The sequence below is a fragment of the Corvus cornix genome, chromosome 4 (genome assembly GCF_000738735.6).
Source record: "Corvus cornix cornix isolate S_Up_H32 chromosome 4, ASM73873v5, whole genome shotgun sequence".
Taxonomy (NCBI): Eukaryota; Metazoa; Chordata; class Aves; order Passeriformes; family Corvidae; genus Corvus; species Corvus cornix.
Genome location: NC_046334.1, coordinates 16,319,974 through 16,347,817, shown reverse-complemented (window position 1 = coordinate 16,347,817; position 27,844 = coordinate 16,319,974). Strand labels below are relative to the sequence as shown.

General features: G+C 48.7%; 1 protein-coding gene across 4 annotated transcripts; it reads right to left on the bottom strand.

Annotated features, from left to right (window-relative positions):
* Positions 1–91: 91 nt before the first annotated feature.
* TMEM150C (transmembrane protein 150C) lies at positions 92–27,518 on the bottom strand. Of its 4 annotated transcripts, none has more exons than XM_010411942.3 (9): positions 27,460–27,518; positions 15,346–15,480; positions 10,057–10,141; positions 9,004–9,057; positions 8,854–8,886; positions 8,684–8,751; positions 5,384–5,511; positions 2,902–3,079; positions 92–2,274 (listed from the first exon to the last, which is right to left on the bottom strand). In XM_010411942.3, the coding sequence occupies exons 2-9, from the start codon at positions 15,350–15,352 to the stop codon at positions 2,066–2,068; spliced, it is 762 nt and encodes a 253-aa protein (XP_010410244.1). In that variant the 5' UTR covers positions 15,353–15,480; positions 27,460–27,518; the 3' UTR covers positions 92–2,065. The 4 variants fall into 4 exon arrangements, with proteins under 4 accessions (XP_010410244.1, XP_039407439.1, XP_039407441.1 ...); XM_039551505.1 differs by lacking the exon at positions 27,460–27,518 and adding an exon at positions 20,661–20,762; XM_039551507.1 differs by lacking the exon at positions 27,460–27,518 and adding an exon at positions 20,661–20,762 and having other exon boundaries at positions 10,057–10,138.
* Between the last annotated feature and the right edge of the window lie 326 nt (positions 27,519–27,844).

The window sequence follows — 27,844 nt, the reverse complement described above, 5'->3', positions numbered from 1 at the left end:
GTTAGAAATACTCTTTAAGAAATGTACAGAGTTATCCCTAAAAACCTGAAGTTCAGTTTGGATTGCATATAGGAAAAGGAACAAAAGGAAGAAAAAATAACCACATCATCTTTTTTTTTCCTTTGATACAATTACAAAATCTAAAATAATAAACTGAAAGTATTAATTAATTAGGGGGGAAAAGTCACAGTGGACTATTTACAGTAAAACACCGTTACAACAAATTGCTATTTTGTGCTCCATATGGATTGAGTGTGTGCCAGTGCAAGAGGATCCCCACCTGCATGTTCTCCAGACTGCCCCCTCCTGTCCTTGCCCAAGAGTTCCCTGGATGAGCCTCCGGGGAGCTGGCACCTCACACTGCTGTGTCCTTGGCCACTCTTCAGCACATCCTTCCAGGAAAGCTTTCCACTAATGACACTGCTACAAGGAGGAAGCCTTCAGCAATTCACAACAACCCTCTGTTGGCAAAAAATGCTCTGGATTTGTAACAGCTGCCTGAGAATAAGTTTTGGTGCACAGAAAATAAAGGGCTGGCTGAAAGCTTTCTACTTAATACAGTTTGTCTCAACTGTTTCTCCTCAGAGGCCTGTGACCTTTGCAGAGGACTGAATGCCCTTTTGCCTTTTCCCTTTCTCAGAAATGCCACAGAGCAGTACAAGTTCCCCTTCAAGTGGCTTTTCCTACCATTTTAATTTCTGTTTGTTTTCCTGCAGCTCAGACAAGATGCAGATGTAAGCTGAGCCTGATTTGTGGAGGAAAATAGGAGCCATGTTCATGGGAGGCAACTCCCATCACTCCCCTGCCCAGCCAATACAGCAGCCTTCCCAAAATGAGGCTTTCAAATGGGCTTTGAGCTCCTGCTTCTCTGAAAACAGACCTTCTATTTGAAAACCTCCCTTTAGGGAGGGAGAAGCCCTTCTGGTTCTGTTGTTCCCTTCTCCAACCTCCAGCCCTCAGGCAGATCACCCACCCCCTGGGGCAGAACTCCCTCCTGGCACACTGGAAGCCCATTTAAACCTGGGACAGACTCCACTCAGGACAACTGGCCACACTGAGGGGCCCAGAGCCCAGCCCAGCATGTCTGAAGTTTGGCTTGCACAAGGAGGAAAACCAAACCCTGTGCCCAGAACCACTGGTACTGTTCCCGTGGCAGACGAGCCTAGTGTCTCTTAACACAATGTTTTCCCCCTCAGCGAACATAAAAAAAAATTTTTAAAAATTTTTGAAATGCTATACATGATGTGTGGTGGAAGTACTACACATTTGGGAAGAGCAGCCTTTTTGGGGTCATCTTCAGAGCACACAGACATTCTCATCTTAATTCAGCACCTCACTCCCACCAGTCCCCACCAGGAAGCCCAGCACAGCACCCCACTGTGTCACCCCCTCAGGCCTGGGGATGATGTGCCTGGCTACAAGGCAGCATCAGCCAAGCCTCACCTCCTGATCGCAGCACAGTTCCTTCCAAACCCAGATTTACCGTCGGCTGCTTTCCAGGCTGGAAGAAATGCCTGCCTGCTTGCCATAACAGCCAGTCCGTTGGGGTCTTCCACATCTGATTCCAGGTTCTGAAGAAACAGCTGCTCTTGCTCATCCTACCAACTTCCCCCAGTTGGCAGCAAAGAATACAACCCCAGAAAAACACGAAAGATGCAGTCTGCTGCCTCGGGAACCAGTGACTCCCGTGGTGCCCGAAGAAGTCTGCTTCCTTCACCTCCTCCTCTGCAGGGTGGGCTGAGCAGAACGTGTCTCAGAGGGGCGTCACAAGGACAGGCTGCTGAATGTTTTGAACAACAGGAGTGTGACAGAGCCACTCCAAAAGAGTCACTGGTGGCACAAACTACGCAGCTTGTGCTCTCTCATGCTGCTGCTGAGATGGATCCACTCCTCTTCTGGCAGACACCTCTGTTTGTTTGGCTCTTAGTGAGACAGCCACCCTCAGAGCCCTTTGGCAATACCATCATGATTGCACATGAAAACAAACTCATAAAAAAGTGTAAATGAGGTCATGTTTCACCCATGAGACCACACCTGCCCCCCTCCCCCCCTGCCAGAGGACAGGCTACACCTGATCTGTCTGGTACTCGGAGGCTTCTGATAAGTTTTCAGAAAAGCTCAGGAAGTTTTCCTGGTACTCAGAACAAATGATCTCAAATCTGTAATGCCTGAACTCCACTGCAAAGGTGCCAAAGTAGCACAGGAAGCACATCACCAGGCCCCACTGGATCCTGGAAGCATGCATGTGAATGCCCCGGTCCATAAGGATGAAATCTGGAAGAGAAAGTCAAGGAGAACAAGTGGGAGCAGAGACACAAACCAGTTTGAAAGCCAGCAGGGAAGAAAATCTGAACAGTCACCTGGATAAGTCAACCCATCCAGCCATCATGAGGAGAGTGTGAATGTGATGCCAGAGATGAAAGGGATGTCGGGTGTCCAATGATGCCCATGGAGCACAGCAGCCCTCCTATACAGACCACGTCTTCCTGGACCCCAGATTGGGGTGATAAACATTTACAGAGGGAAACTCGGGTGCAGACAAGTCAGTGATTTGCTTGAGCATCCAGCTAGACAGGGACAAAGCCAGCAAGTAGGGATCTGGCTGGGGGCCCCTACCTTCCAGGAGCTTCCCAGTGGGAACTGGATCAGATCACTGCACCGCAGGCAATGGGAACACCTTTCAAACAGTGAAACCTTTCATTCTATTTAGATCTCCTGCAAAATTGTCCCTTTCTGTGAAGTCTGGAAGCATACTCTACACAGTATGGCACTGAAGTAGGATTGTGCCATGAAGACAAACTGAGTAGCATTCCTAAATGCTTTGAGATGCTAGGGCCGGTGTGAGAAGAGCTGCTGCAGAATATGATACCTGGCTTCCCAGGGAGCAAGACAAAAGGATACAGAGCACCACACAGAGGGTGATGCTGGCTGAGAGAGCCACTCGTGGAATCCCAGCTTTCCGCCCCTCATTCTTCAGGTTGATCTTGAGGGTAAGGGCAGACTGGATCCAGCACGCCAATGTCCCGAAGCCAAAGGTCAGCAATGTGCCCACGATGTGGATCTCCTCATCATTGGAAAGCTAGGAACAAACAAAACAGTGATTGTGTGGACACAAGAGGAATTACCTGATAGCTAACTGGATTGCTGCTGAGGTGGGACAGGGGAGAGTGGGGATCACTGGGGTGAGAGACAGAGATGCTGTATCATTTCTTCTGGCAGAGGTGTAAGGTGTAACATAACCAAGGTGAGTTGACAGCTGTCACAGTCAAGCAGATCTTCTGCCCAAAGCCCAAGAGCACCACGGAAAATGCAGTTGCTTGAGGACTGTCTCCACAGCTCCCTGACAAGTTTCACAAATAAATCCTTCCTTGGCTCCAAGTGATGGCCAGGGCAGGCAAGGACAACCCACTGGGTCTTGTACAGCTCCCTGCAATGGATGCAAATTGTGCACCTTCAGTGCCAGCTGCAGGGAGCAGTGCTGCCTGGGGAGTGGGCAGCCAGAGCCCTGACACCCCCTTGAGCTAGCACAAGCCAAAACACAAATACATGCTCCTGGTTTGGCAAGTTTCTCCCAGCAAATTTCCTCTTCTGCCCATCCTTGACCGTTGGGGTCTGAGGCAACATGAACCCAACCTCTCTGGAGTGCCAGTGCTTCCCTGTTCCTTGGGCTTCCCTGTCTCACAGGGCTCAGTGACTGTGCAACACTGCAAGGCAAAATGACAGCCAGGTTCAACTAGCAAGAATCTGCAAAGAGATCCCTTGAGGCTACAAATCCAATCAAAAAGTCCAGCATAGACTTAAGCCAAACAATTTTCCTTTTCCCTCTGCCTCTGAGGCGTTTCTAGAAAAGAAACTACCAGTCTGTAACTTCTCCCTGCAGCCTTGATTCCTGTTTGATGATTTAACAAATCCCCATCAAATAAGACACAATCTACAGGACAACAATCTAGTTGCTGTACCTCCACTGGTATCTCCCCTCCTCTCTACCCCGATTTTTTTTCAAGAGTAGGTCCAAATAATAATACAGGTAAAAATGGGATTGAGCTGCCTTTCCCAAGATAGCCAGCACTGCAAGGGACTTGCAGGTATAATGTCCCTCTAAAACACCCAATGTATAATTTTGAAGAAATATGACTTAATGGCATATTCAGCTCAGCAGTCAGGCAGGGAGAGGCATGGACAAAGGTCTCATTATGACATGCTTTCATGTTTGGCAAGAGATGCAAGAAAGGATACAGATAACTAACAATGAATGGATAATTAGAATCAGATATCAGAGAATAGAATCAGAATTCATAAACAGGCATGATTCAAAGCATCTACTGTTAAATTACAATCATTTGCTCCGAAGAGTGAAAAAAGGAAGGAGAGATTGAAACTTAGTGCCTTAGTATTCTTCTCAGAGGTAGACAAAGCTGTTACAAAGGCTTCATAGTTCCTAGCTGGGAAGCTCCTGTGAGAAAACAAGACTCTGGGTTTTGGGCTTGTGCTGTGGAGTTAGTAAGACCAATCCCTAAAAGTCAAATTATCTCACACCTCATTCAAATAGAAAAAAAAGTCAACTGTTAAGGACACCAAGTTCCTTCAATAACTGTACAACCCAAAGAGGTCCTCACCCTTCACAAAACAAGTACCATTTCTGCATTAGCTCCTTGTCATGCAAAGCCAGGGGAGCAGCCAGCCAGCACTGACCTTTCTCAGTTCCTGCCATTATTGGGGGTCATTACTTGCACCCCAGTGAGAGGCAGAGCCTCAGAGTCAAACCCACATGCCACTAACTCTAATGCCTTGATTTTCACTGCAGCCCTGACAGACACACTTGTGATCACAGGGGACACCCATCCCTACAGATGTGGCAGGTGTTTGTTCCTATAACGTTGCAGGACAGAGGGAGAATGGGAGGGCCGCCATCCAGACACCCATCACATCCGGAGAAGTCCTGGCACTCCTCTGCTGTGTCCCTCTCCTGGCAGGTCTGAGGATCAGCAGGAGGTGGATTTATAGCAACATATGTTTTAAAAGGACACGGAGCTGTCTGCTAAATCTGTATGGGCATTTGTGCATCTGTTTGCACAGATGTGTCCGCAAACTTCCCGCTCAACCCTTTTACCCAGGGCCATCTGTGCCAGCTCCCAGGGCTCAAGAGATTCGGGAGGTTCCTGCTGTGGCTCTCAGCATGCAGGTGCAAATGTGAAAAGTGATTGTGGCCCTTCATCTCAGCACACGAGGGGCAGACAGAGGTGCTGGAGCAGGTACAGGGAGGGCTGGGGCACATGCTTTTCCCGGGCTCACATCACAGGCTGCTCAAAGACCCAAGCAGATCCCCTAGAATAGCAGGGAACTCACATCACAGACAGAGCAGTCCAAGCCTGCAGGGCAGTACCTGAAAGTTGCCGAGTAGGGTCATCCCAAAAGAAGCCAAGCACAGTGCCACCAAGCCGCTGATGTTCAGCCAAGGGGTGAGCACCTTTGGCTTCAGCTGAATGAAGCGCAGGACAGCCATAACAAGCGCTGGGAAGGAAACACAAGGCAAGGGGTGTCAGTAGGTAGAACCTGCTGCAGTGAACACCTGCCTGGGGGCTCACAGCCCCCTCCTCCTCTTTATACCTGCAGGCCAGCAAGCTCTGTGCTTCTGCATGGCCCCACTTAATCAGGGATAAGACTAAGCACAGGAAGCATTTCTCTTGTAATCCAGATGCACCAAGCTCCAGGCTTCCTTTCCTCATTATGCTTTGTCTGCAAATTTTCTGAGGGAAAGAACACCTTCCTGCTTGCCTGTGAAGCTTCCACAAACACACCATGCATTCACTTAGTGGCACCTGCATTTGCATTGCTTCACTCCACTCAGGAGTCCTGAGCTCTCCTGGAGGAGGTATGTCAAACCCCACTTGTATTAAAAAGCATATGAATGGCACATATTCCTGCATATGGGGTTTGCCATAATGCCCACTGCCTCTTCTCCTCCTCTGGAACAAGTTCTGTTGCCACAAACATTCCATGAAGAGTGGAACAACAGTCCTTCCATGCTTACAATTCTCCCAAGCACCACGGTATGTGATAGATGATAGATATGATATATCATACATCGTATGATATGGCATAACCCCAGAAGATACTCAAATCGTGTATGCTTGCCCTCCCTAGGGAATGCTGCATGGAACAACACAGAAAGAAAGGCAGTCAGTTGGCCTCCAAATGGGATTCAAACCAGACCACTAAAAATCAATTTAGTTGAACAGGGAAACTTGCTTGCTGTCAAACACCTTCTTATGCTCATGCTCAAATTGATAGCGTGCAGCTCATATTGTTGTAAATAGTTTGCCTTAGCAAATTACATCTGCATTTTCCACAAAACCCCTGGTATAATATAAAAAACATGGTTTAGGAAAATAAGGGCACCGTAAGTGACAAATACCCACTTTTACCCAAACTGCATAAGATATTTGAATTTACTCTCTCACAGTTGCTCTAGTGAATCAATCCGCTCCAAATCCTTAAAAATGAGAACTTTGTTCCCCCCCAAAAAGAGGACTTCTATTTTTCATCCCCAGGCAATTGTTTGGGACAGCCACCTGTGATTAGTCAAGTTCACATACAGGAACTTTTAAATTTCTATTTCTACAATACAGACTCCTGAAATTATGTGATCTTTTTCTAAAACCTGATGGGAATGACAAAAGGGAATTAAAAGTATGCTGTGCAAAATAATGGCACTTTCAGTTTCAGTCATTCCTACATTTCTAGAATGTTTCTGTAGTTTTCCTCTCCTTTGACATAACTAAGGTGGGCAGAGATAAAAGCTAAAAGCAGCTCTCAGAAGTACACAAATACAGCAGAGGAAAGTTTGACTTTATCCACAAAGCAGAGATTAGAACAGAACAGACTATTTCTGTTGGAAGGGACCTACAACAATCATTGAACTCAGCTTCCTGACCAATTCAGAGCTGACCAAAAGTTAAGGGCATTGTTATTAAGGGCATTGTTCAGATGCTTCTTAAACAGTGACAGGCTTGGGGCATCAACCCTCTCAACTATTCCCATGTTTGACCACTCTCTCAGTAAAGAAATGCCTCCTAACAGAGAGTCAACAGCACCTCCCAGTTTGGGATCACCAGCAAACTTGCTAATGGTGCCTTCATGTCACTCATCCAGATCGTTGATAAAAACATTGAACAGAACTGGACCTGGAAATGACCCCTGAGGAACAACCACTGGTGGCTGGATGCTAGCCAGATGTAGCTTCTCTACAACTCTGTGAGCCTTGCCCTTCAGCCAGTTCTTCACCCAGTGCACTATGAACCTGCTGAACCCACAGGTGGACAACATCTCCAGAAGGTTGCTGTGAGGGACAGTGTCAAAAGTCTTACTAAAATCCAGAAACACTACATCCAACACCTTCCCTTCATCCACCAGGTGTGTGGCCTTATCATGGAAGGATACTGAATTTGTTCAACAGGACTTTCCCTTTGTGAGCCCATGATGACTATGGCTGGTGATTGCACTGTTCTTTAAATGTGTCCATATCATCTTGTCCCTAATTTTTCCAGGAACTGAGGTTAGACCAACAGGTCTGTAGTTCTCTGGGTGTTCCTTCATGCCCTTCTCGAAGACTGGAATAACACTGGCTGGCTTCCAGTCAGCAGGGCCCTCCCCAGAATCCCAAGACATTTGGTAGATGATAGAGAGGGGTCCTGCCCTAACATCCACTACCTCCTTCTGTACTCTGAGATGAATCCCATCTGGAGCAAGGGACTTGTGAGCATTCAGCTGTTACAGCTGGTCCCTGACAATTCCAGTGCCCACAAATGGAAAGTCTCCTCTCCCATGCTTGTGATCCTTCAACTCAGAGGACTGGGCAGCCCAAGGTCTATCAGCATTTTATTAAAGACTGAGGCAGAAAAAGCATTGAATGGCTCTGCTTCTTCTTCACCCCTATTAGCCAGGTTACAGCCTTTTACAAGTATATGTCCAACATTTTCTTTAGGCATCCTTTTGCCACTGACACTTAAAAACACTCTTTTTGCTGTCTGAAACAACTCTGGCCAGTTTCAAATCAAATGGAGCTTTGGCCTTTCCTGTCTTCTCCCTGTATATGCAAACCACAGCACTGCAATCTTCCTGCAAAGCCTGACCTCTCTTCCAGAGCCCATATAATGGCTTTTCCTCTTAAGCCAAGCTGGTCTTCTCCCCCACCCTTTGAGCACAATCTCACACAGTGGGATTGCCTGCTCCTATGCTTCTAAAAGTTCTTAAAGACTGACCAGCACTCATGGACACATAAGCCCTCAAAAGCAGATTCTCAACATACTCTCCTAAGTACTTCCCTGAAGAGCTTAAAGTTTGTTTTCTTGAAATTTAGCATTCAAAATTTAGGGATCAAAGCAGAATTGCTTTGATCCCTAAATTCCTTTTTTGTCATTACAGCAAAAGTTCTAAACTCAACCACTTCATGATCACCAAGGCCAAGACAGTCACCTACCACCACACCTCCCATAACACATTTGCAGTCTGGAGGTTGTATTTCCCCCGTTACATTTCTTTCTTTGCAATGGGAAGCAGCAATGAACAGTTCAAAAGACTTCACATCATCACATTCAAGAAGAATATGTACAGGATATTACTTATGTTCCAGTGACTCTTAAAACAAGCAGAAAGAGAAAGAAACTCCAGTTGTGGTTCCTACCTAGAAATGCTGCCATGTTCATGACTTGACTAAACACACAGCTTGCAGGAGGTGCATCACCTGCAATACTTGAAAATATAAAGTGTATCATTGTAACTCTAGGATGGCAAAGACACATAAATAATAAACCATTAATCAGAGCAGTACTTGGAAGAAAATAATTCATTTACCTTATATAAGGCGGTCTTTCGGGACCAGGTTTCCTAAGAGACATAGGCACAGGAAAAAAGATTCAAGGTTTTCTTTCCCATTTTGCTTTAATTGTTTTATTATTTTAAAGAAACAAGTGATTGAATATAAAGCCCACAAGCAGCTCTTACCTATCTGGTACACTTAGTGGGAGAATTTTGTTGTCTTCCACTGCTATAAAGTACCTGTCAATAAAAAGGAAAAAAGAAGGAAACAGTATAAAACTTCATCCCAGCTTCTATTCCAAATATCACTCAAACAACACAGTAAGTGTCTCAAAGCCCACTGGCAGGATCTGCTGGAGGAGCCTGTGTTTCTCTCTGCTCAAGCAGGCAGTTTTGCTCATTTCTCAGCCTGTGTGCCTTCCTTTGTGTTGCATCTGGTTTGCATGATCGAGTAGACGAACAGAGTCACTGAACTGAGCTGCCTTAAAAATAACAAGCCAGGGGAATGTTTTCATCTTTAGTTTGAATTGTTTTGATTCATCAGGTTTACTATGGTACTCCATCCACAAAAGCTGTTTTAATAGAGAGGGGATGGGACACGAAAAACAACAAGCAATGGAGGTCACACAAAAGGCTTAAGCTGCCCCTGCTGCTGGAAAGCAGCATCCATAGACCATGGCCAAAGCCACATCCTACAACATAACTGCTTCTCAACCTGAGCATAGCTGCTGATCACACATTTATCACTCCCAAATTCGTGCTGCAGTCATCTGCCTGCATGCTTGGAGAGAGCCCAGCTCAGGGAAGTGCATGCCTTGTGTGCATTTCGGTAGGAAGCATTAGGGAGAAAGTGAGAAGTCAGCACTAAGCTGCTGGCAGGTTGTCAGTGCTGGATGCTGAAGATTTTGAGTTTCCACCCCAAAGCAGGGCCTAAGTGTTTCTCCAAGAGCTTTGCTGAGTCATTCAAAGAAAATGTGATTAAAGGAAATTTTTACGTTTTTTTCTTTCTCTTTTCAGGCAGCTCCCAGTAAGACATATCAGGAAGAAAGCAACTTGGCTTGGGGAGCACAGAAACTCAGAGATAAAAATGTGATCCTCCAAGCCATGAACTGCCACAGACTGGCCCCCGCCCCTATCATGTGCGGTCCCAGCCCCACAGTAGCTCAAGGGCAGAGCACCCCCAAAAGACTCTCCTTAATGAGAAGCAAGCTCCCACATAACCAGCAGGAGATAACTTACACTATCCATAATCCAGCTGATGTAAACAGGGTAAAGACAAGAGGTAAAAACATCCACATGCTGCATTTCTTCCCATCCATACCTGCTAGAAACAAAGAACAAAGTAAAAACAGAGGGCAGAGTCACCCATCCTCCTTAGCCCTCCTCTTCTGAGAGCAAGAAGGGCATCCCCACAGCAGGTGCTAAGGCACCGAGCTCCTCACAGCCACGGCAAAGCTTTCCTGCTGTCACTACTGGCATAAGGGGTTCAGCTGCTGCACACAGGCAGCATGCTCCACACAGTTTCTGACAACCAAGGCGCTGGAGCCATGGAGCAGGAGACTCTTCAGCCACACCTACAGAATTGGAGTGGTTTTCAAAGTACTTCCCTCAAGGATTTTGTGCAAGGTGACCACAAGACCTGCAGCTCTGATTCCCAGCTACTTCCCGCAGGCACAAGGCAAGGCAGCCTCCTACCCAGGGTCATTACCAATTCCACACACGCTGCCTCAGCAAAGCCTGCAGCATGGGGAGAGAGGGATGCCCGTGCTGTCATAATCCCCACAAAGCACACGACCAGCTCCCATCCTGGCCACAGCAAGCAGCTAAAAATAGTGTCTGGCCACACACAGAGCGGAGCCGAGCTCCAGTGCCGGCACCCAGCGCGCTGTCAGGAGTCGGGATGAGGCGCTGCAAACAGGATCAGCTCTTGACATGCAGGCACTGTGAAACCCTGCATGTGGCGTAAGGGTGCTGCGGACACTGCCTCCTGAGGAAGCATTTGCCCTCCAGGCAAGATCATGCTGGATGAGCATCTGGAATGCCAGGGCTGTTCCTGTAATATGTGCAATTCAGAAACACTGCTGTGCTGCGGACACAAACAGTCCCGTGTCTCCCCGTGAGACCTTTGATAATGGATCAAGTATTTTCTCAGGCTTTGTCCTCCTCCATAAATGTTCTTCCAGGCACCAACACAGCCAAGAGACACAAAGAAAGCAGAACAACACGAGGCTCACGAGCTCCAGCACCTGCTTTACTTTCACCAGGGCAGCAGCACCTGTGCCCCTGCGCTCTGCCCCCACCCCTGCTGCAGGGCAGGTATTCCCTGGGGTCACCAGCCCCACGAGGCATAGTGAGGCACTGTGGGGTGCCATGACAGCTTGGAGATGACGGCCTCTCATTAGAGCCTGCTGGCATTTGCAGCTCAATTACCTCATCCAGGTCCTTAAAGCCATGACCCTTCCCTTTGCCCCAAAGAAAGTACCTGCATTGTCATCCTCCTCCTCTCAGCTCCCCTGGCCTTCCTACATCTGCAGCACAGAGCCATGGTCTGCTCCCTGCTGTGAAGACCAGAGGAGAGTCAGCACCCTCACCCTGTCACAGCAGCCTGCAGCTCACTGCTCCCCTACGGCACCCAAGCTGCAAAGGACACGCTGGCTGGACTGCTCGGGGCTCCAGACTCCGGCCCTGCCTCACTGGGACAGAGGCTGAAGGGCTTCAGTGAGGCTCTCGACACCCTGTAGAAGGCATGGCACTCTCACTCTTGCTCTACAAGTCAGCTATCTTGTTTTCCCTGCAAATGACCTAGCAGGGGTACAAAACAACACCCTGGCAGTGCCAGAGTCACACCACACTTGCCCAAAACCATGAGGCCATGATTTGGTGCTGTTTGTACAGACAGCCTAGAGTAAGAGAGAAAAGCAACCTTAAAAGACAGAAAAGCAATCAGATAAGGTCTCTTCCCTGACCTGGAAGCAGAGAGAACTGCAGACAAGGAGCATGAAATGATGCAAGTATTAAGTATGCTGATTTAAAAAGCAGGCAGCTCCAGTGTGCATACAGATCTTTAGCATGGCGTAACAGATCAGAAGAAATTATCAGTGAGGGGGACTTGATCTCCCATCTCACCTCTATTCCTCTCCTCCTGTACAGGAGACACAGCATTTCACAGCTCTGTTCCCCGCACAGCTCCTGCTATCGTGCTTGCAGCTATTCCATGAAGTGCTGCCCTTGCCTTTTCCTCCTGCTGCTCAGCAGCAATGCAGCAGCATTCCTTAGCTGGTGTTGGATGGTGCTCTGGTACTGGAATACCCATGACAGCAATGTCAAGGACTGCTTCCAGGTGGCAGCTGCCGCACGTGCCACAGGACCGTGTCCCTGACAGCCCTGGCAGCACAGTGCCCAAGTGCCAGCGCCCCATGCAAGGCAGACATAACTGTGGCCAAATTGCCCCCTCCTGCCTTGGCTGAAGAGAGCAGGCAGGTAACATCACCTCCTGTCCCTGTCTGCTCTGCAAGGTAATTACTGCTGTGCTGGACTCTCCTCTTGTCTCTGGTGGTGGCTGGGCTGAGCCAAGGGAACACAATTCTTTCATGTCAGGGGATGGCACATCTTATTTACCCTTCACCTTTGGAAAGGCACAAAAGTTTCTTTTACACAATAAAAGCAAACACCAGCCATAACACCTGTCCTCATTAACAGGTTGCCATAGCTCCTCCACCTCCCAGCATGGAAACTTCACAAGCTATTTCAGCATTGTCCGTCATGCAGAGAGGGACGTGGCAAGGGCTTTTCCCCCAGGCAGAGCAGTGAGGCAGAACACAGGGACAGGGACTCCACACCAGAATGAAGTGGGGAAATGTGAAAATACTGTCCAGATAACCACTGCTCTGTGCTGAGCTCTAAAATGGAGTGAAGCCAGGACTAGTGCCCAACCTTCCCAGAGTCAGAGCAACATGGCTACAGACTCACCCCCTTGGAAAACAGCCCTCTGTTTAATATTCACTGTGCCACACTGAGTCCCCTTCCATCAGCCACTAACAGAAAATGACATCTAATCATTGAATATTAAATGAATGATCAGTGCAGAGCACAGTGTCCTGATGGGAAGCTGGCTCTGTAGTTCAGACACCCTAATTTCAGCCAGCTAAAAAGAAGGAAACCACCTGCGTCTGATGGATGAAATACCAAAAGTAGGGAAGAAGAGTCCCTTCCCCCCACGTCCCCAAACAGCAACACCTTTTAATGTTGGCCATTGGCACAGCCCACACATGGTTGGATATGTTTCAGCATCCCCACGTGGGCAGGGGACGGTTTAAAAACAGAGCTCAGCTCCCGCACATTTCTCATTTATTCCCTGCTGTGTTGTTCGGGTGCCAGGAACAAAATTACATGTAATCCCAACTTCTTCCAAAGGAGAAACCCTAAGCATGTGCCAAACCTGCCTAGCGTTGCACTAGTGTTCAGCAGACATCATTCTCAGCAGCTGCCTTTGGGTTAGCCTTGTCCTCTTCAGGGATGTCCCCAGTGCTTGTATCTTCAAGCTGGGAGACCTCTGTGCACACTAAGACCAGCACCTCTAAAAGCAGACAGGAACAAGAGAACAAGGAACCCAAACATCACCCTCTTCTGCAGCGCCACACCAGTTTAGCCAAAGTAAAAGGCCAAGAGTGATAGGAGAAATTACCAAAATTCTTTACGGGAAATGTAGAAACAAATTCTTTGACAGTTAATTGCTCCACGGGGATGACATAAAGCCAGCCTTCCTTTCCACAGCTCTGTTCTGCATTGCTGCCATGACCAGTGGTGCCAAATCTGAGCAGTCAACTCCAGCTGGCAACAACAGCAATCTCTGCCAGCCCATGTTCTCCCAAATAAACACACTGCATCCAACAGGCAGCTGGTAATTTCCCATGCCCATTCGTCTTCCGTTTTTAAGGCTTGCACAGGAAGGCCTTCAGCGGCAGAAAGCCCTCATGGTGCAATGGATTCACAAAGCTAACGAAAATATTTTCAGCATCACAGCTGACCCAGCCCACCTTCTCAAAAGCTTACATGTGGTTTTCCAGTCCCTCTTGACACACACTCTCACACCAGCACTGCAAAACCACTGTTGAGGTGTGCTCCTGCTGCCAGCTAATATGAGTCAGGGTGCAGAACTGAAAAGAGTTTCTCATTAGCACTGCCCCAGTGTGTGTCTTGAGATTTTCTCTCAATGCAAGCTTACTCATCTCTAGTTCCATTTTTATGTCTAAATCTGCTTAGACTGTCAGCTGCTTGCTCTGCTTTTTTTACCATTGCCCCGCTATACACCCTCAACCAATTAAGCTTCCGTTCCTCTAATGTACACACTTCAATTACAGCAGGCAGTTCACCAAACATATACTGCTGCTTGCTCAAGGTTCATTTAATATGGACATCTTAATTTCATCTGCCAAGCAAAGTTAGAGGCTCCTCCTGAAGTTGCTTTTACCAGAGAACATGAATGTAAGGAAGGACAAAATTACCACATTAACAGAGCCATACATCTTTTTTAAGACTAAAGCATGCAGATGCATTTGAAATGCATAAGCCAGAGCAACACTCCTGCGTTTCACAGCACTAGGCCATGGGGTTATTTCAGAGAACAGGTACAAAGCCAGGAGCACTGAGAGAAGGAGGACACTGTTCAAAACATAGAGCAAGTCATAAAGAAGTGCTGCCAGTCAGCAACAATAAAAGGGGAACAAACACATTCTGTCTTTTGGGGGAGCCCACTATAGCTCTCTGTTGGTTTTAAAAGCAAAAATAACCACAGTCACTTGATACCTAATGACTGTAACTGAGTGGATACAAACCAGCACATTATATAACCTGCCACCCACAAGGCACAAATGCCAACATAACAAAGCAGGGTGTTTTCAGGTTTATCTCAAGGTTTCCAGTGTGAGTGCACAATGAGAGAGATAAGATGTGACAGAGGCTTGTAAATACGTAACAAAACGGTGGGATAACAAGAAAAGAAGCGATCCCCTCTGTCAGCAGGGTCTGATGTTCTGCTTGCTTCAGGTACCCACCTACCTAACATCTCACAGATGTGCAGAAATGCCATTTTCATTTTATTTATACAAGAGGAATGGGAAAAGGTAAAGACATCTCCGGGTTGTGCATGGGGGAAGCAGGAGATGCGTCAGTAATCCTGCAACAATGTTGAGAGGCAATGTTTTCAGCCACGGCAACATCAGTACACGTTTCTTGTCTCATTTCACACACTGTGACTGCATCCAGTGTGCTAATGAAATGCTCTGGCCAACATAAACCTATCAGAGATGGGCCAAGTGCAACAAAGAAATGAAACCTTCTAGTCACCAACAAACAGGGGCAGAAAAGGACATACTGATAACCACAGTGTCTGACCCAGAGATATTCCCGCAGCACTGCTGGGTCCTGAGGCCAGCGCACCCCACTGTACTTCAAAAAGTGCCCTCGGTTTTCTGCTTCCTGCTGCCCCACAACCTTCACCCTCAGTCACACATGGGTGTAAGTACTTACAGGCCATTTAGCAACCAGTGCTGAGCTGCTGTGTTACAGCCAGAGACGCCGACTGTCAACTCTTGTGGGCTGAGTCTGCCGGTCTCACACTTGGCGCTGCACGAACCAGGCACGCCCCGCTTCCAGACCACGCTCCTGGGTGTTAGAAAAGAAAAATGAATATGATCTGCCACCACAGGACCAAAGGGGTGTTCTGTAGGCTTCGACCCATGGACTTATGCCAGATCACACTGATTTCCATGAGGTCCCACTCGTACCATGAGCAGGGCTTGGGCAGTGGTGGCCCTCAGCCTGCAAAACGGCAAAGGAGGCAGAGAGAGGAGCTGGGTGAGGCAGAAGGAAACATCCAGTTCAGACATAAGGAGCTGGGGCAGTAGGCAGGGAAACCAGGCAGGAGCAGCCAGGGTGAGCTGGGGAGAACTGCATTTTGCAGGTGCTGTGTGCTTTGCCCCAGGGATCTCATTCTGCTTGGGAGCACTCACTGCAAGATTCAGCCATCCTGGCTCCTCCTGACCTCAGGGGCTGCACAAGCCAGGTGGCAACCAGCTCCCAGTGAGTCCTCCCAGTGTGTGCTGGACTGCCCACACCCAAGAGCAGATGCTTTACCACCTCTGCAAATGCAGATGTTGAGGAATACACGTAGTAGCTTGGTGAGCAGCCGCAGTGGGAGCTGCAGATTGTGGTGGTGGCTGGAGCCGCAGGCAAGGAGCTGAGACCTGGCCCCCACCCTTTGCCTAGCACAGGGCATGGGGACCTGTGGCACTGGCCAAGGGTGGCTGGTCACCCAGAGACTCCACAGAACCAAATAAACAGCAAGAAGGCCCCAGACTAAATACCACAATTGGAACTGGTGCACAGACTGTGAGGATATAAAAGCCTGGGGATTCTTTAGTTCAGAGTCCCCCTTACCCAAGGCACCAATTCAAGCTGTCATGGTGTTACTGCACCATGATTAAATTACTTAAAGGGTCCAGACCTGTGGGACTCTGCTATGGGAATCCTGGGGTCCAGCCAGTGAGGGAAACCTGTCTGACTGTGTGAGTGTGGGTTGTGTGAGGAGTCAAGCAGGGTACACACCAGCTTAATGGAACCACATGCTGTGAAAGGGCTTCAGTCCCAGCCTGGCACAGTGGGAATGTGACTGCCAAAGTGGCTCCTGGGTGGTCAGACAGGAAAGTTTCCTTTACACAGAGATGCTCAAGACTGGAGCCACTTTCACCAGACTTCTGAGACGCAAGGGAAATCTAGCAGAGTCTCAAGACAGACCAAACCCATAGTCTCACACCACCACCACAACCACAAGGGCATATCTTCCCCTTGAGAATCCTTTGGTTTGGGATGCTTGTGAGAAGGGCACTTACCTTAAAGTCCCAGCCAATCCCCAAAGTAAAGAGCTGCTGGAAAATGAGGAGGGCTATTTATCTCCTCAAAAAAAAAATAAAAGACAGCAAAGCTCTCCCAGCTTCAGCTGTGCTGTGAGGAAAGCCTCTGAAACCACCTCCTTGCTCTGCAGGCAATACAGAAATGCAGGCTGATGTTATGGCAAAGCCCAGGAAGTCAGAGGCACTGTGCAGACAGGCTGTCCAGTGACTGTCCTCCACCTCAACCACCCCAATCTAATGACCACAGTCTGAACCCACAATAAGCAGAATGAGTGTTTCTCCACCCATAAAGTACAGAGATCTTGACAGGGTATTAATAAATTGATAGACGTGTTTTATTTGCTCCTCAGTTCCAAAAATCACAAATGCCTCCAAGCATTTCCAACGTGCATGAGCAAGCAAAGCCAAGACACCGGAAGGGGGAAGGAAGTCTGCCCAAAAGGTTTGTCCCATTATCAGGAAAACAATGTAAGTGTTGGGAGTGGCAAAGAACACTTAACAGGGAGGTGAAACCTCATGTGTTGACTTACAAATAGCTTTGAAGGTAAGGAAAAACAGACTAAGCCCAGGGGAACAGACTTGGCAGAACATTATTCCTGATCATATTGTCTCCTTCTCCCATAGTTTATGGATGAGAAAGTACACACCCTGCAAGGCCAGAAAAATTCCAGGTTCCTCTGCCTTTTCTACCCTGCCACTGTTTTTTCCCACCAAATAGAAAACACAAACTCAAGCTACAGAGCTTCTCATGAAGTGCAAGCGGGGCTTCTCCCACCTGTCTACCCTGTCTTTCATCTATTTTATCCCTTCCACCCCTCTTCTATTCACCTTGTGGAAGCACAAGCTCCTTTCTTCACTGCATTTTGCAGCTCTACACTTTTGGAGAGACGTACGCTGTCCCCAGAGCAGCATTTCCTTTGGTAAATGCAACTTGTCACGGGGAAAACACCCCAGGCCTGAGAGCTGTTAGGGACTGTGGCAGAGCATACTGAGCTTTCTCAGGACAGTTTTCCCTCACCAACCTCTTCAGCCTGACGACTCACTCCTCCTCCACAGAAAGAGGTGCCTCTTCTTCACATATTCACCACCAAAGCCCCAGAGGAGCAGCAATAAGGTGATGGCCCAGAGGGTGAGCTACAAGGAATAGATGTGCAGTACCCGTGACTTGGCTTCTGCCACTCCACTAAAGAGGCCCCTTCTGGCACAGGGATTGTCTTTTGACTCTGTTGACACCTGTGGAAATCATTTTCCCTGGGAGACAAAGTACAACATAAGCAGTCATACACAGGCACTTCTGTGTTCACCACTTCCTTGCCAGCATTCCTTATCTGTAGGAATTAGCTACATTTGTTTATCAGTGCCTCAAGCTGCTACAAACATAAGCTGCTGTTTGTAGGGTGTTTGGGTGAGCTACAGTAGGAAGGTGCCATACAGCGTTTCCCCTCATGCAAACACAATGGACAGAGGGGAGCAGGGAACAGCTTCCAGATGTTCAACAGGGGCCAAGCCTGTGTGCCCAGCCCCTACATTGCATCCAGAGGGATTAAAACTTTTAAAGTCTGTTGAAATATTTTCAGAGACAGACTTTTCTGGAGGAGACCACATTAAATGACCTCTGAGAGCATTCAGCTGGGCCAAGACCACACTGGGGAGGCTCTCTCTGACAAAGCTGTGGCCATCATCAGTGTCTTGGCCAGGCAGAATCCACTCTTGCAGTTCTGTGGTGCCAAAACTAAAGGGCCACTGGTTCTTCTGGTTCAGGCAGTCACCACTATTAATACCAGTGGTTCCTCACGGGAAGCAGGAAATAATACAGCGAGAGCAGAAGTTCTCTCCCTAAGTACCTGGACCTGCCCCAGCACAGGAAATTGCAGGGAGGATGCTGGACACTCTCCCCACTATTGCAGCACATCAGCCCACATCCTCCAGGTTTTTGCTCCCTTCCCTTTGCTACCCATGGGAGAGGCAGCCCAGACCTCTCCCCTGCAAGCAGGGCCATCCAGAGGCAACCTCAGCATTAAAAATGTACAATAAACCTCACGTGAGGTAACCTATAGCCATTTTCACATCTCTCTCCTCCCATTCACTCTGCCCTTCTTTCTCCACCTGTTCCCAATGTGTTTTTCTTCCTTTTCACTCTCATCCTGCCCTCATCCTTCAGCCTCAGGTGACCTCTTCTGCAACCTGCAGGGACCCAAGGTGAGGAAAGACCTTTGCAAGTCTTCTTGAGGCAGAAGAACCCCACAATTACTCCCATTTTAGGCAACAGGGCCAGTGATTTGCTCGCTGAGAGGTCACACTGGAAATCAGTGACACAGAGGAGCATGTGCTCACAGAGTGCTGGTCCAAGCCTCCTACTGCAGCAGCAGCCTCCTCACCTGCCACCACCCCCTATCCCAGTGTATCCTTCCCAATACATTGTTTAGGATCATCTTTCTCTTTGCTCACAGACCTTTCTCAGCTTCTGTACTCCCTCTTAACCTGCAATCGCAGTTCATTGTTTCAGCTTGGACTGCAGGATTGGGACCTTAAAGCGTCTCTGTTGGGGCAAACCACAATCTTGCAATCTCAGGCTGCCCGGAAATGGCTGGGGGAAGAGAGAAAACCATGGACATGACGTTTCTTTCAAGAAAAAACCAACTGAAAACGTTGGTGTTCTTGCAAGCACACATCCCTGCTCTGCATCTGGAAAGCAAACACTGCAGCACAAAGAATCTTAAAAGGGGAAATGAAACAACTGCACTTTCAGCATCCAGGTTCAGAAAATGCTGACAGCTGGGCATGGATAATCACAAGAAAACAATTTGACTTTTAGTAGTTCAGCAGTGAAATCAGGAGCAAGACATTTGTCAAGCAAATAGGAATCCCCTCTCTTCATCCCATTACTCAAAGGCAGAAGGTGGGCAAGAATCAAGTCCCCTTCTTTTAGGCACTGTCATCTGTTTGAGCAAGACACAACAGGCACGCAGTGTCAGGATACACCTTTCACACATTGCCCTCCTCCATATTGAATTGCTAATCCTAATTAACCATATGTGCGTACATTGCTATGGCATGAGGATTGTGTGAATGTTGATCAGACAACCCTTAGGGTCACTTCCACAAGTAGCTTTGTTTAAAAGAGAAAAAAAAAAAAGGAAAAAAAAAAGCAGAAAGGTTAACTCATAATTTCTGCAACCTTTATAGATTAAGGACTCTGCATCAAAGGTTTGGCACAAGGATGATGCTCTAATTAAAAACTAAGACTGAGATCCCAAGCGACCCCATCATCACCCTGGGACATCAGCACCCAGCATCTTCCTATCACTCAGAGAGAGGCTCTCGTCCTTCCTTCCCTGAGGGACCACAGCACAGCTGAACAGCCTTTCTCAACACCTTAAATTTCCTCCACGAATTTTAACTGGACACAGCCTGCATGTCCTGACAGGACGTCCTGGCAGGATCTGGGGAAGGCTGGACCTGTCCCACTCCACAACCTCAACCCAGGTGAGCTTCTTCACAGACCCCTATGCAGCAACCCGGCCGAGGACCCTGCCGAGTTCTGTCACCACCACATCCCTCAGCGCCCAAGGGATGGATGCCCCAGAGGGATTCATGGATGAGAGGGATGCCGAAATCATGACCTGGCAGAGCTCTTCCACAGCTGGATCCTTCAGGCCCTGGGTGAAGCAGCTCTAATCCTCCTACCCAGCCCGTGTCTACCTGCGGTGACACAGGACGCTCCAGGACAGGCAGCGCGGGGTCCCGGCTCCTGCCGCAGGCTGCAGCCCCAGCCCCGCCCGCAGCTCCAGGGCTCCCCGGCGGCCGCGGGCAGCCGGACCACGGCCGGGGCGGGGGCGACGATCCGCGACAGGGCGGGGCGGCAGCGAGACGGCAGCGGGCGGGAGGGGGTGTCTGGCACTCCCGGCGCAGGCTCCCGGGAGCGGCTCCTACCTGCGCACCTGCGGACGGCTCCGGCTCCGGCGGCGGCGGCGAGCGCGGCCGGGCTGGTCCGAGCCCCAGCTCCGCCGAGCCCCGCCCCGGACGGGCGGGTCCAGAGCCGCCGCGGCCACCGGGGGCCCCGGAGCAGCGCGGGGGGGAGGGGGCTACTGGAGATGGAGCCGCTGTGTCGCTCTGACCGCGGGTTTGGGATGCTGGGATGCCGGGATGCCGTCACAGTCCCCCCGGGCGCTTCAGGGCATCCCCCGGACACGGCCAGCGCCACGCCCCGTGTGCAGCCGCAGCTCCGCCCGGTCCCGCTGTCTGCGGGCCGTCCCCGGTGCGGCCGTGCGAAAGCGTCCCTGCTCTGCCCTCTTCCCTGCCCGCCCTTCCCAGCGCCAGGAGCACCTACCCAGCCTGCGGCTCTGCGTGCGCCCTCTGCTCCAAGCCCCCGGAGGCACCGGAGAGGGCTCGCCGCACAAACCCCGCATCTTTGCAGCCCTCCCGGGAGTGCTGCCCATTTGGATGGGTATTTTGAAATAAGGAAGCAGCCACCCAGTAGCAAGAGACCCCAAGAACAGCATCTTCCACCCCTTTTCCCTTTCCTACTGTGGTGGGCTTTGTGATCTCTGTAAAGTATCTCTGTGGTTGGAATTTTGAGAAGAAACATTCCCAGCAAAACAGCTCGGTGATCACCATTTGGGACTGTTTCCTGGAGTGGAGGGATCCCATCACTGTCTGATCTTCATGGGATTAAGTCAACATGAATGCTACCACTTCTTTTTCCTCTTCCTCCCATCCCTCTGTGTCAGGATAACTGATGTTATCTAGCAACTGTGTTGTTTGTTTTCCTAAAATCCAAATAAGGTAGCACTTACACAAAATTTTGTCCTGGTGCCATCACTTACGAACGAACACAAAACAGACAGATGCCCAAATCCATGTCAGCCTCCAGAACAGAGCTGAGTTATACATTAGCAGTTTATCTGCATTTCATAGTCTGCCCTTTTAGCAAGGAGCACTCCTTCACTCTGCAGGTTTGGCCCTCATAGAACACTCTGAAAAGATTTCGTGTCACTGATCCCCAGGGACTGAAAATCCTTCAGAGTGCTGATCCTCAGAGCAAGCACTGCACCAGCAGGTCCCCTGAGCCCTTTCCAAAGTGGCTGCATCATCAAGGGAGAGGACAGACACTCCCACAGAAAGGCATGTACTGTGTATGCTTCTCGGTGTTTTAAAGGCTGAGGGGGCTATTTTTAGAGCTGAAATAACATTCTTCCTGCTTTGGTATTTCAAATCCTATGTTATCCTGGACTAATAAATGGTTCCTTGCAGCATTTTCTTTTTTTGCAACCTCACAAAATCCAGAGATCTTGGCCAGGTTTCTCCTCTGCCCCATGGCACTGCCATGCTCAGGAGCCAAAAGTGACTTTCCAGGCATGGCTTTCCTCGGGCAAGGAGTAGCTATTGCCTCCATGTCACCAAGAGAGGCCCCAAAATCAGGTGCCTGGAAAAAAATATGCTTGAGGTATCAGCATTAACCGCATCCCTCCCTGCAAGGCTTCTCATGACAGCAAAAGTCAGGGAAGCTCACCTTAAAAGTAATACAGGGGAGGTCTTTGAATCCCAGCACCCTCTGGCTTTCAGCAGCTGAGGTTGAAGAAAACCTTCTGTCAAACACGTGAGAAGTGAGTGCTCAGCCCCAGTGATTTTGGCCAGAAAGGAAAATGCAGCAACTAATGAGAAACTGCCTTAGTCACTTCACCTCTGCTGTCAGCCAATACTGGAAAGGAAACAATGCACCATATGGGATTTTAAGGCAATTTCATTTTTGGTAAACTCTGAGTGTCTGAGACATTTTGTTCACAGTTCTTTTTTGAGCAGATGGTGTCCCTCTGAGTGCTGGAAAACGCATGATGCTGACAGGCCCACCAAAAACCTATTACAAATTAAAAAATCACAGCTTGAAAAAAGGGCACAGCCTGGGGACAGCAAGCATGTGCTGGAGCCCACCCAGTGCAGGAAGCAAGAGAGATGCAGGCAGGCATCAGCTGTCGAGGGGTGATGTTACGAGGGTCCATGGAGACATTTCCTACAATCATTTCTTCAGGGGACACCATGGGAGGAGCAGCCCCTCTCCCATGACCCTCATCCTGCAGCATCTCCCTGTCGGGGGTGTGAGGGTGCAAAGGGAGGTAAGACACGTGGGCACGTTGTGTTGGAACTGCATCCCACAATAAGGCATCACCTGCCTCCCTCATGGTAATGCTGCACATCCCAAAGCCCACTGCAAGCTCACGCTGACCTGTGGGAAGAGTCTTTTCTCCCACATCTCCACCAACACTGCCTTGGCAAAGTCGAGCAGCCACAAGTGCCTGCCCTCACCTTGTTTGAGGTTACACCTGGCTTTCCCAGGGGTGGATGTGCCAGAGGCTGACAAGAAGGCACAATTGCAATGACACTTCTGGGCAGATGTGAGGATGCTCCTGGGGTGCTGTGAGCAGCGTTTGAATTCTTCTGTCCCAATCTACACTGGGTTTTCCTGCTGGGCCACTGAGACCCACAGGGGATCTCCCTGGCAATTTTCCTGGACTGCAAAAGCAACCTGCTCCAACGCAAGCAAATGTTCCCAATTACAGCTTTGCTTTGCTGTCTGTTCATTAGTATTTCCGCCCCTGATGAATTACCGCACATGTACATTCCCTGTCCAAATTTCACCACATCAGTGCTCTTCATGAGGAGTGAACTGCAGGCCACTCACATCTGCTTTCTTCCAGAGACAGAGAAGTGGCAACTCTGAGCCCCCCATGTCCTGACATCAAGTAGCAGGATCAGGCCTTGGCAGTATTTTATTTTTCATGTGAAGGACAGGACTACCACAGAGCTAACCCCTGCCCTTGCAGACCTCACTCACAGCTCAGGAGGAAGCAAAGCAACGTCATGTCCCTCAAGTTGCAGTCCTTCCCAGGGTGATACTACCATTGAAGACTGGCTGTGGTTATTCTGGACTGGATTTTTTGGGAGGAAAAGGTACACAGAGATGAAGAAAATGGAAAAGGGAATTGCTTTGAGTTTGTTTTCATTTCTGGGAGATACGTGTCTTTTGAAAATACATTTGCCACCTTTTTCTCCTGTCCTGCTCCTTTCAGCTCCAAAGCTGGAGTGAGGCCTGGCAAGAAAGGTTGCCCACCCAGAAAGAGGAGCAAGGGGGAAAATGGGCGTAGGGATCACTCAGCAGCAGCCATTGGAGCTGCTCCACACCCTGATGCATGTGTTAAATACAATTAAAACTGTTGAAAGCCAGTTTAAACTGTTTCTCAGTTGAAGTGTTAACCCTTATTTCATTAGCCAGATCAACTCTTATCAAAGCCATCTGTTCCTTTATTGAGCTTTTCAAATATTGTGATAGACTTCATTTCTCCAAATGCCCTGCTGATAAATAGATGCCATCTGAGCAAGTGCACCTGAGGCTTGGCTTTGACAAGGTGTGCTCAGGGTGGCTGGAGAGGCAGTGACCTGCAAAGTGCACTCTCTCACCCTAAGAAACATACCCAGATCCCACCCCTATGAGATGAAGCTCTTCCCAGTTCACCCACATGATCCCAACCAAGAAAAATGCACCTAGATCAGGGAATGGAGCAGCAAATTGAAGGGACCCATCCCATCTAACTGCAGCAAAGTGACATCATTTAAATGTTAGGAAAGGAAATGGAGTAAATGGAAACAAAATTATACATTTTTTCCATAAAAAGAGAAGTAAAAAAAAAAATTACTGCTGTGATAGCAAATACATGGGATAAAGAGGACTTGTAGTCAGGGTGTGAGCTCTGGGGAAGAAATCTTGCAGTGCCAGAGTGCCAGTGTGTGCAGCTGAGAGCTGCAGCCTGGTGTGCCCTGGCCCCAGTGGGTGTGTATTCTGGCCTGGCAGGAGGACAGTCCTACATGAAGCACAGAAAATTCTGGGGGGAAAAAAGGGAAAATTTTTTTTTCTTTAAGAATAATGACATTGTGTAAAATAATTATTTCCTATTATTGTGCTGTAAATGCTACTGGAACTGTGTCAGTCAGGAAAATTTAGCAGCCACAGTTAATAAAAAGGTTAGGCATGCTGTGCAGATGTGGTAAGGACCATTTCACCTACATTTCTTATCTGTGCTGCTCATTGGAGCCTTTCCTCCAATCATTTTCCAAGTCCTGCAGGAGGGATTTTTTTATTGTTCTGCAGGCAGGCTTTGCTGCTCACCTGCTTCTGTTGGGCAGTAGATTTATCTTTAACAATGCTTGTGTATGGCAAGGCCTTTACCTGCCCTGGGGCCATACCTTTGCTCCTTGCCCTTTTGGCTTTAACCCCAGCTTGGCCATGGGTGGTACAGGAAGGGGAGAGGCAGTGGCACAGCTCCTGGAGTCACTTGTCTGAAATCCAGGATGGGAATTCTTTCATCATTTTCTCAAAAAAAGCCTAAATCAGGGTTTAACTCTCCAGGGAGCGGGGCAGCAGGAGATGGACTCAGCAAAAGCAATGCACCCCATGTGCAAGGGGTGATTTAAACAGCAACAGCCTCCAAACCATCCCGTGGGCAATTTTGCCCATGCAGGGGCACCCCAGGAGTTCTAAATTTTTCCCCTATTCTCACCTGTTTAGTGGGGCTTAACCTGGGTAGAGGTTTTTGACAGAGGTTTCTGCTCCCAGGCCAGGCACAACTGTGCCAGTGCCTCTGTGGGAGCTGGGGCACATGGGCACATGTTAGCACTTGCCTCCTTTCCCACTGGGCTCAGCTTTCAGTTTTGCTTTTCATTCTTCTTTTAAAATAAGATCTTATGGGAAATTGCACCTTGATTCCCGTAAACACCCAGAATGTGGTGAATGCTCTGTAACACCCTTTCCACATAAAGGGTAGAGCTACAAAACAGCCTAGGGGCAAAAATATCCAGATAATACAAGTCCAGCCTGGCCATGCCTTTGGGACTACAGTCTGGGAGCTGATGTATCATCAACCTCCCTCCAAACTGAGAGGCCTCCCAGCTGCAAATACCCTAAACATTGTCCAACCCCATAAATCAGCCACCACACTTCCAGCCTTGCACGGATTCTCAGGCTCACATGGACACAGGAGACCTTTTAGAAGATCTTTTTTTTCCTAGGAGCCTCCCACCCCAGCAGCTGAATGTGATACCTGCAGGCAGGCCACATTTCCCATCTGCCGGGGTTATTTCTAGAAAGCTGTGTTCTGGCTGCCAGCCAGGGGACAGCAGTTGCCTTGCACTTCCAAGCTGCAAAGGGATGCAGACATTCCCGGGGCTTACCAGGGAACAGCAGAGCCTCTGGAGGAAGTGGGCTGAGCAGAAATCCACCCTTCATACCCCAAGAGTGCAAACCCCAATGCATTTCTTCAGCGCCAGCCCTCACCCTCTCCCTGCAGCATTGCTCTCAGGGCACAACTTCAGTGCCAGCAGGTTTTGCTCATGCCTCCTGCTCCAGGGATTACCCCAGCCCAGCCCAGCTGCAGCAAGGATAGGGTCAGATGAGCCTGGAAGTTTCTCTGCAGTCAGCCAGCACAACCTTGGTCTCACCTCACACTTTGACTGCTGTGTTTGTGCTCCTCCCTGACAATTGATAATAACATTGGTTATTACCAATAACATTAACCAATAACATTGGTTATCAATGTTTGCATAACCAATCATGTGCTGTAATTTGGAGATTAAATCCTCCTCTAGAGATTGTGCCAAGTCCCAAGGGTCCCAGGGCAGGCTAGCATTCCCTTGAGCCACCCCATGCCAGAAAGCAGCTAGCCTGCTTGGGAGTTTCCACTTGGAAGGAGCACACAGCTCCAAAGCCAACACTGCATTTCCTAAGGGACCCACCAGTTCTGGGAAAAGAGGTAAGACTGACCCAGTGCCTGCTGTGTGCCAAGGCTGAGAGCCTGGAAACACTCACTGCCACGGTGCATGGGGCAAATACGTGTTCCCGCTCCTGCATGCTGTTATTCCAGATGAGTCAACGTGCCAAGAACAGAGTTAGAGACAACACAGGATCAGGCACTGCCAGACCATCAGGTCTCAGAAGACAGTCAGTGTGTTCCTGGTTAAGTGCAACCTACAGCCAGCCACCAATCCACCAGCAGTCCCTCAACACTTCTGCACTGCTCAGGAAGCTCTAGCCAGGTGTTTAACTACCAAATCAGCAGGAGAAGTGCCACAGACCACAGAAATAAGTGCAGCTCATGCCCCAGCACCCACCCTACCAAGGCTCCACAGCTTTCCCACATCACTTCATTCAACAGTGGATGGATCCAGCACCTACCCCGGGAAATGGCAGTGGCCCTTCCTGCCTCCCACAGACCCTACATCTTCTTGAGGAAGAGAAAACCACACTAAAGAACATGAGCATAATAATTTAAAAAAACAAAAAAACCAAAACAAATGAGCAAAAAGTTCAAAACAAACACAAAACCACAAACAAATAAGCAAAAAAAGGAAATGCATGGAAGTATTCCTTGTTTTACCAAAATTTGAGGCACCCTCTTTAAAAATCTATTTTTCCTGCAAAGCCTGACACTTTTTTAATCAACTCTACCACACGGAGAATTTAATCTACAAAAAGAAGGATTCAGGTAGCATAAGCTTCCAGATAAGCATTTGATAGAGGAGCTTTTTCTTTTCTGAACAATGTTTCTTCACTTATTTTCAGTTTTTCAAAACCAGGCAACTTGACAATGGCTTCAATTTCAGTTTTCATATCCCTGAAATACACTGGAACTGCTGCTGCTGCTTTTGAAGTCTTATACCTGGGGGAGGGTGGGGGGAATCTTACCTTGTTGTAATTGTAGGTATTCAGAACAGCATGTGCTTCATAGCAAAGCCACTTACTCTTACACCAGGCACTTGACAGGAATGAGCCTGAGGAAGTCCAAGCAGTAGCAGGACAAAAGAAAAATGATAAAGATCAACAGGAAGCTGTGTATTTTGGTGCATTCCCTGTAGTTCTGCACTCAGGAAATTGCACGAAGGAACGGATGGGAGCACCAGTGAGGTCAGGTGTTTGCACATCTTCCAAGCTTCGCTCCTACACTCACACCCCAAGTCCAAACCCATTACATGCACCACTTTGGAACCACCATAGGTTCCCTATGATTTTTGCCATGGAAGGAACAGCTCTATCTTTCTAACCAGCAGGTCAGGAGCCTCCCAGCTCCAGG

What these genes read in the sequence shown, in the direction of transcription:
- TMEM150C (XM_010411942.3), bottom strand. An exon ending in CCCTACTCGGCAACTTTCAG is followed by an intron (nt 3,080 to 5,383) that starts GTACTGCCCTGC and finishes GTTTGTTCCTAG; the next exon opens with CTTTCCAATGATGAGGAGAT. An exon ending in CACCCTCTGTGTGGTGCTCT is followed by an intron (nt 2,275 to 2,901) that starts GTATCCTTTTGT and finishes TTTCTCTTCCAG; the next exon opens with ATTTCATCCTTATGGACCGG.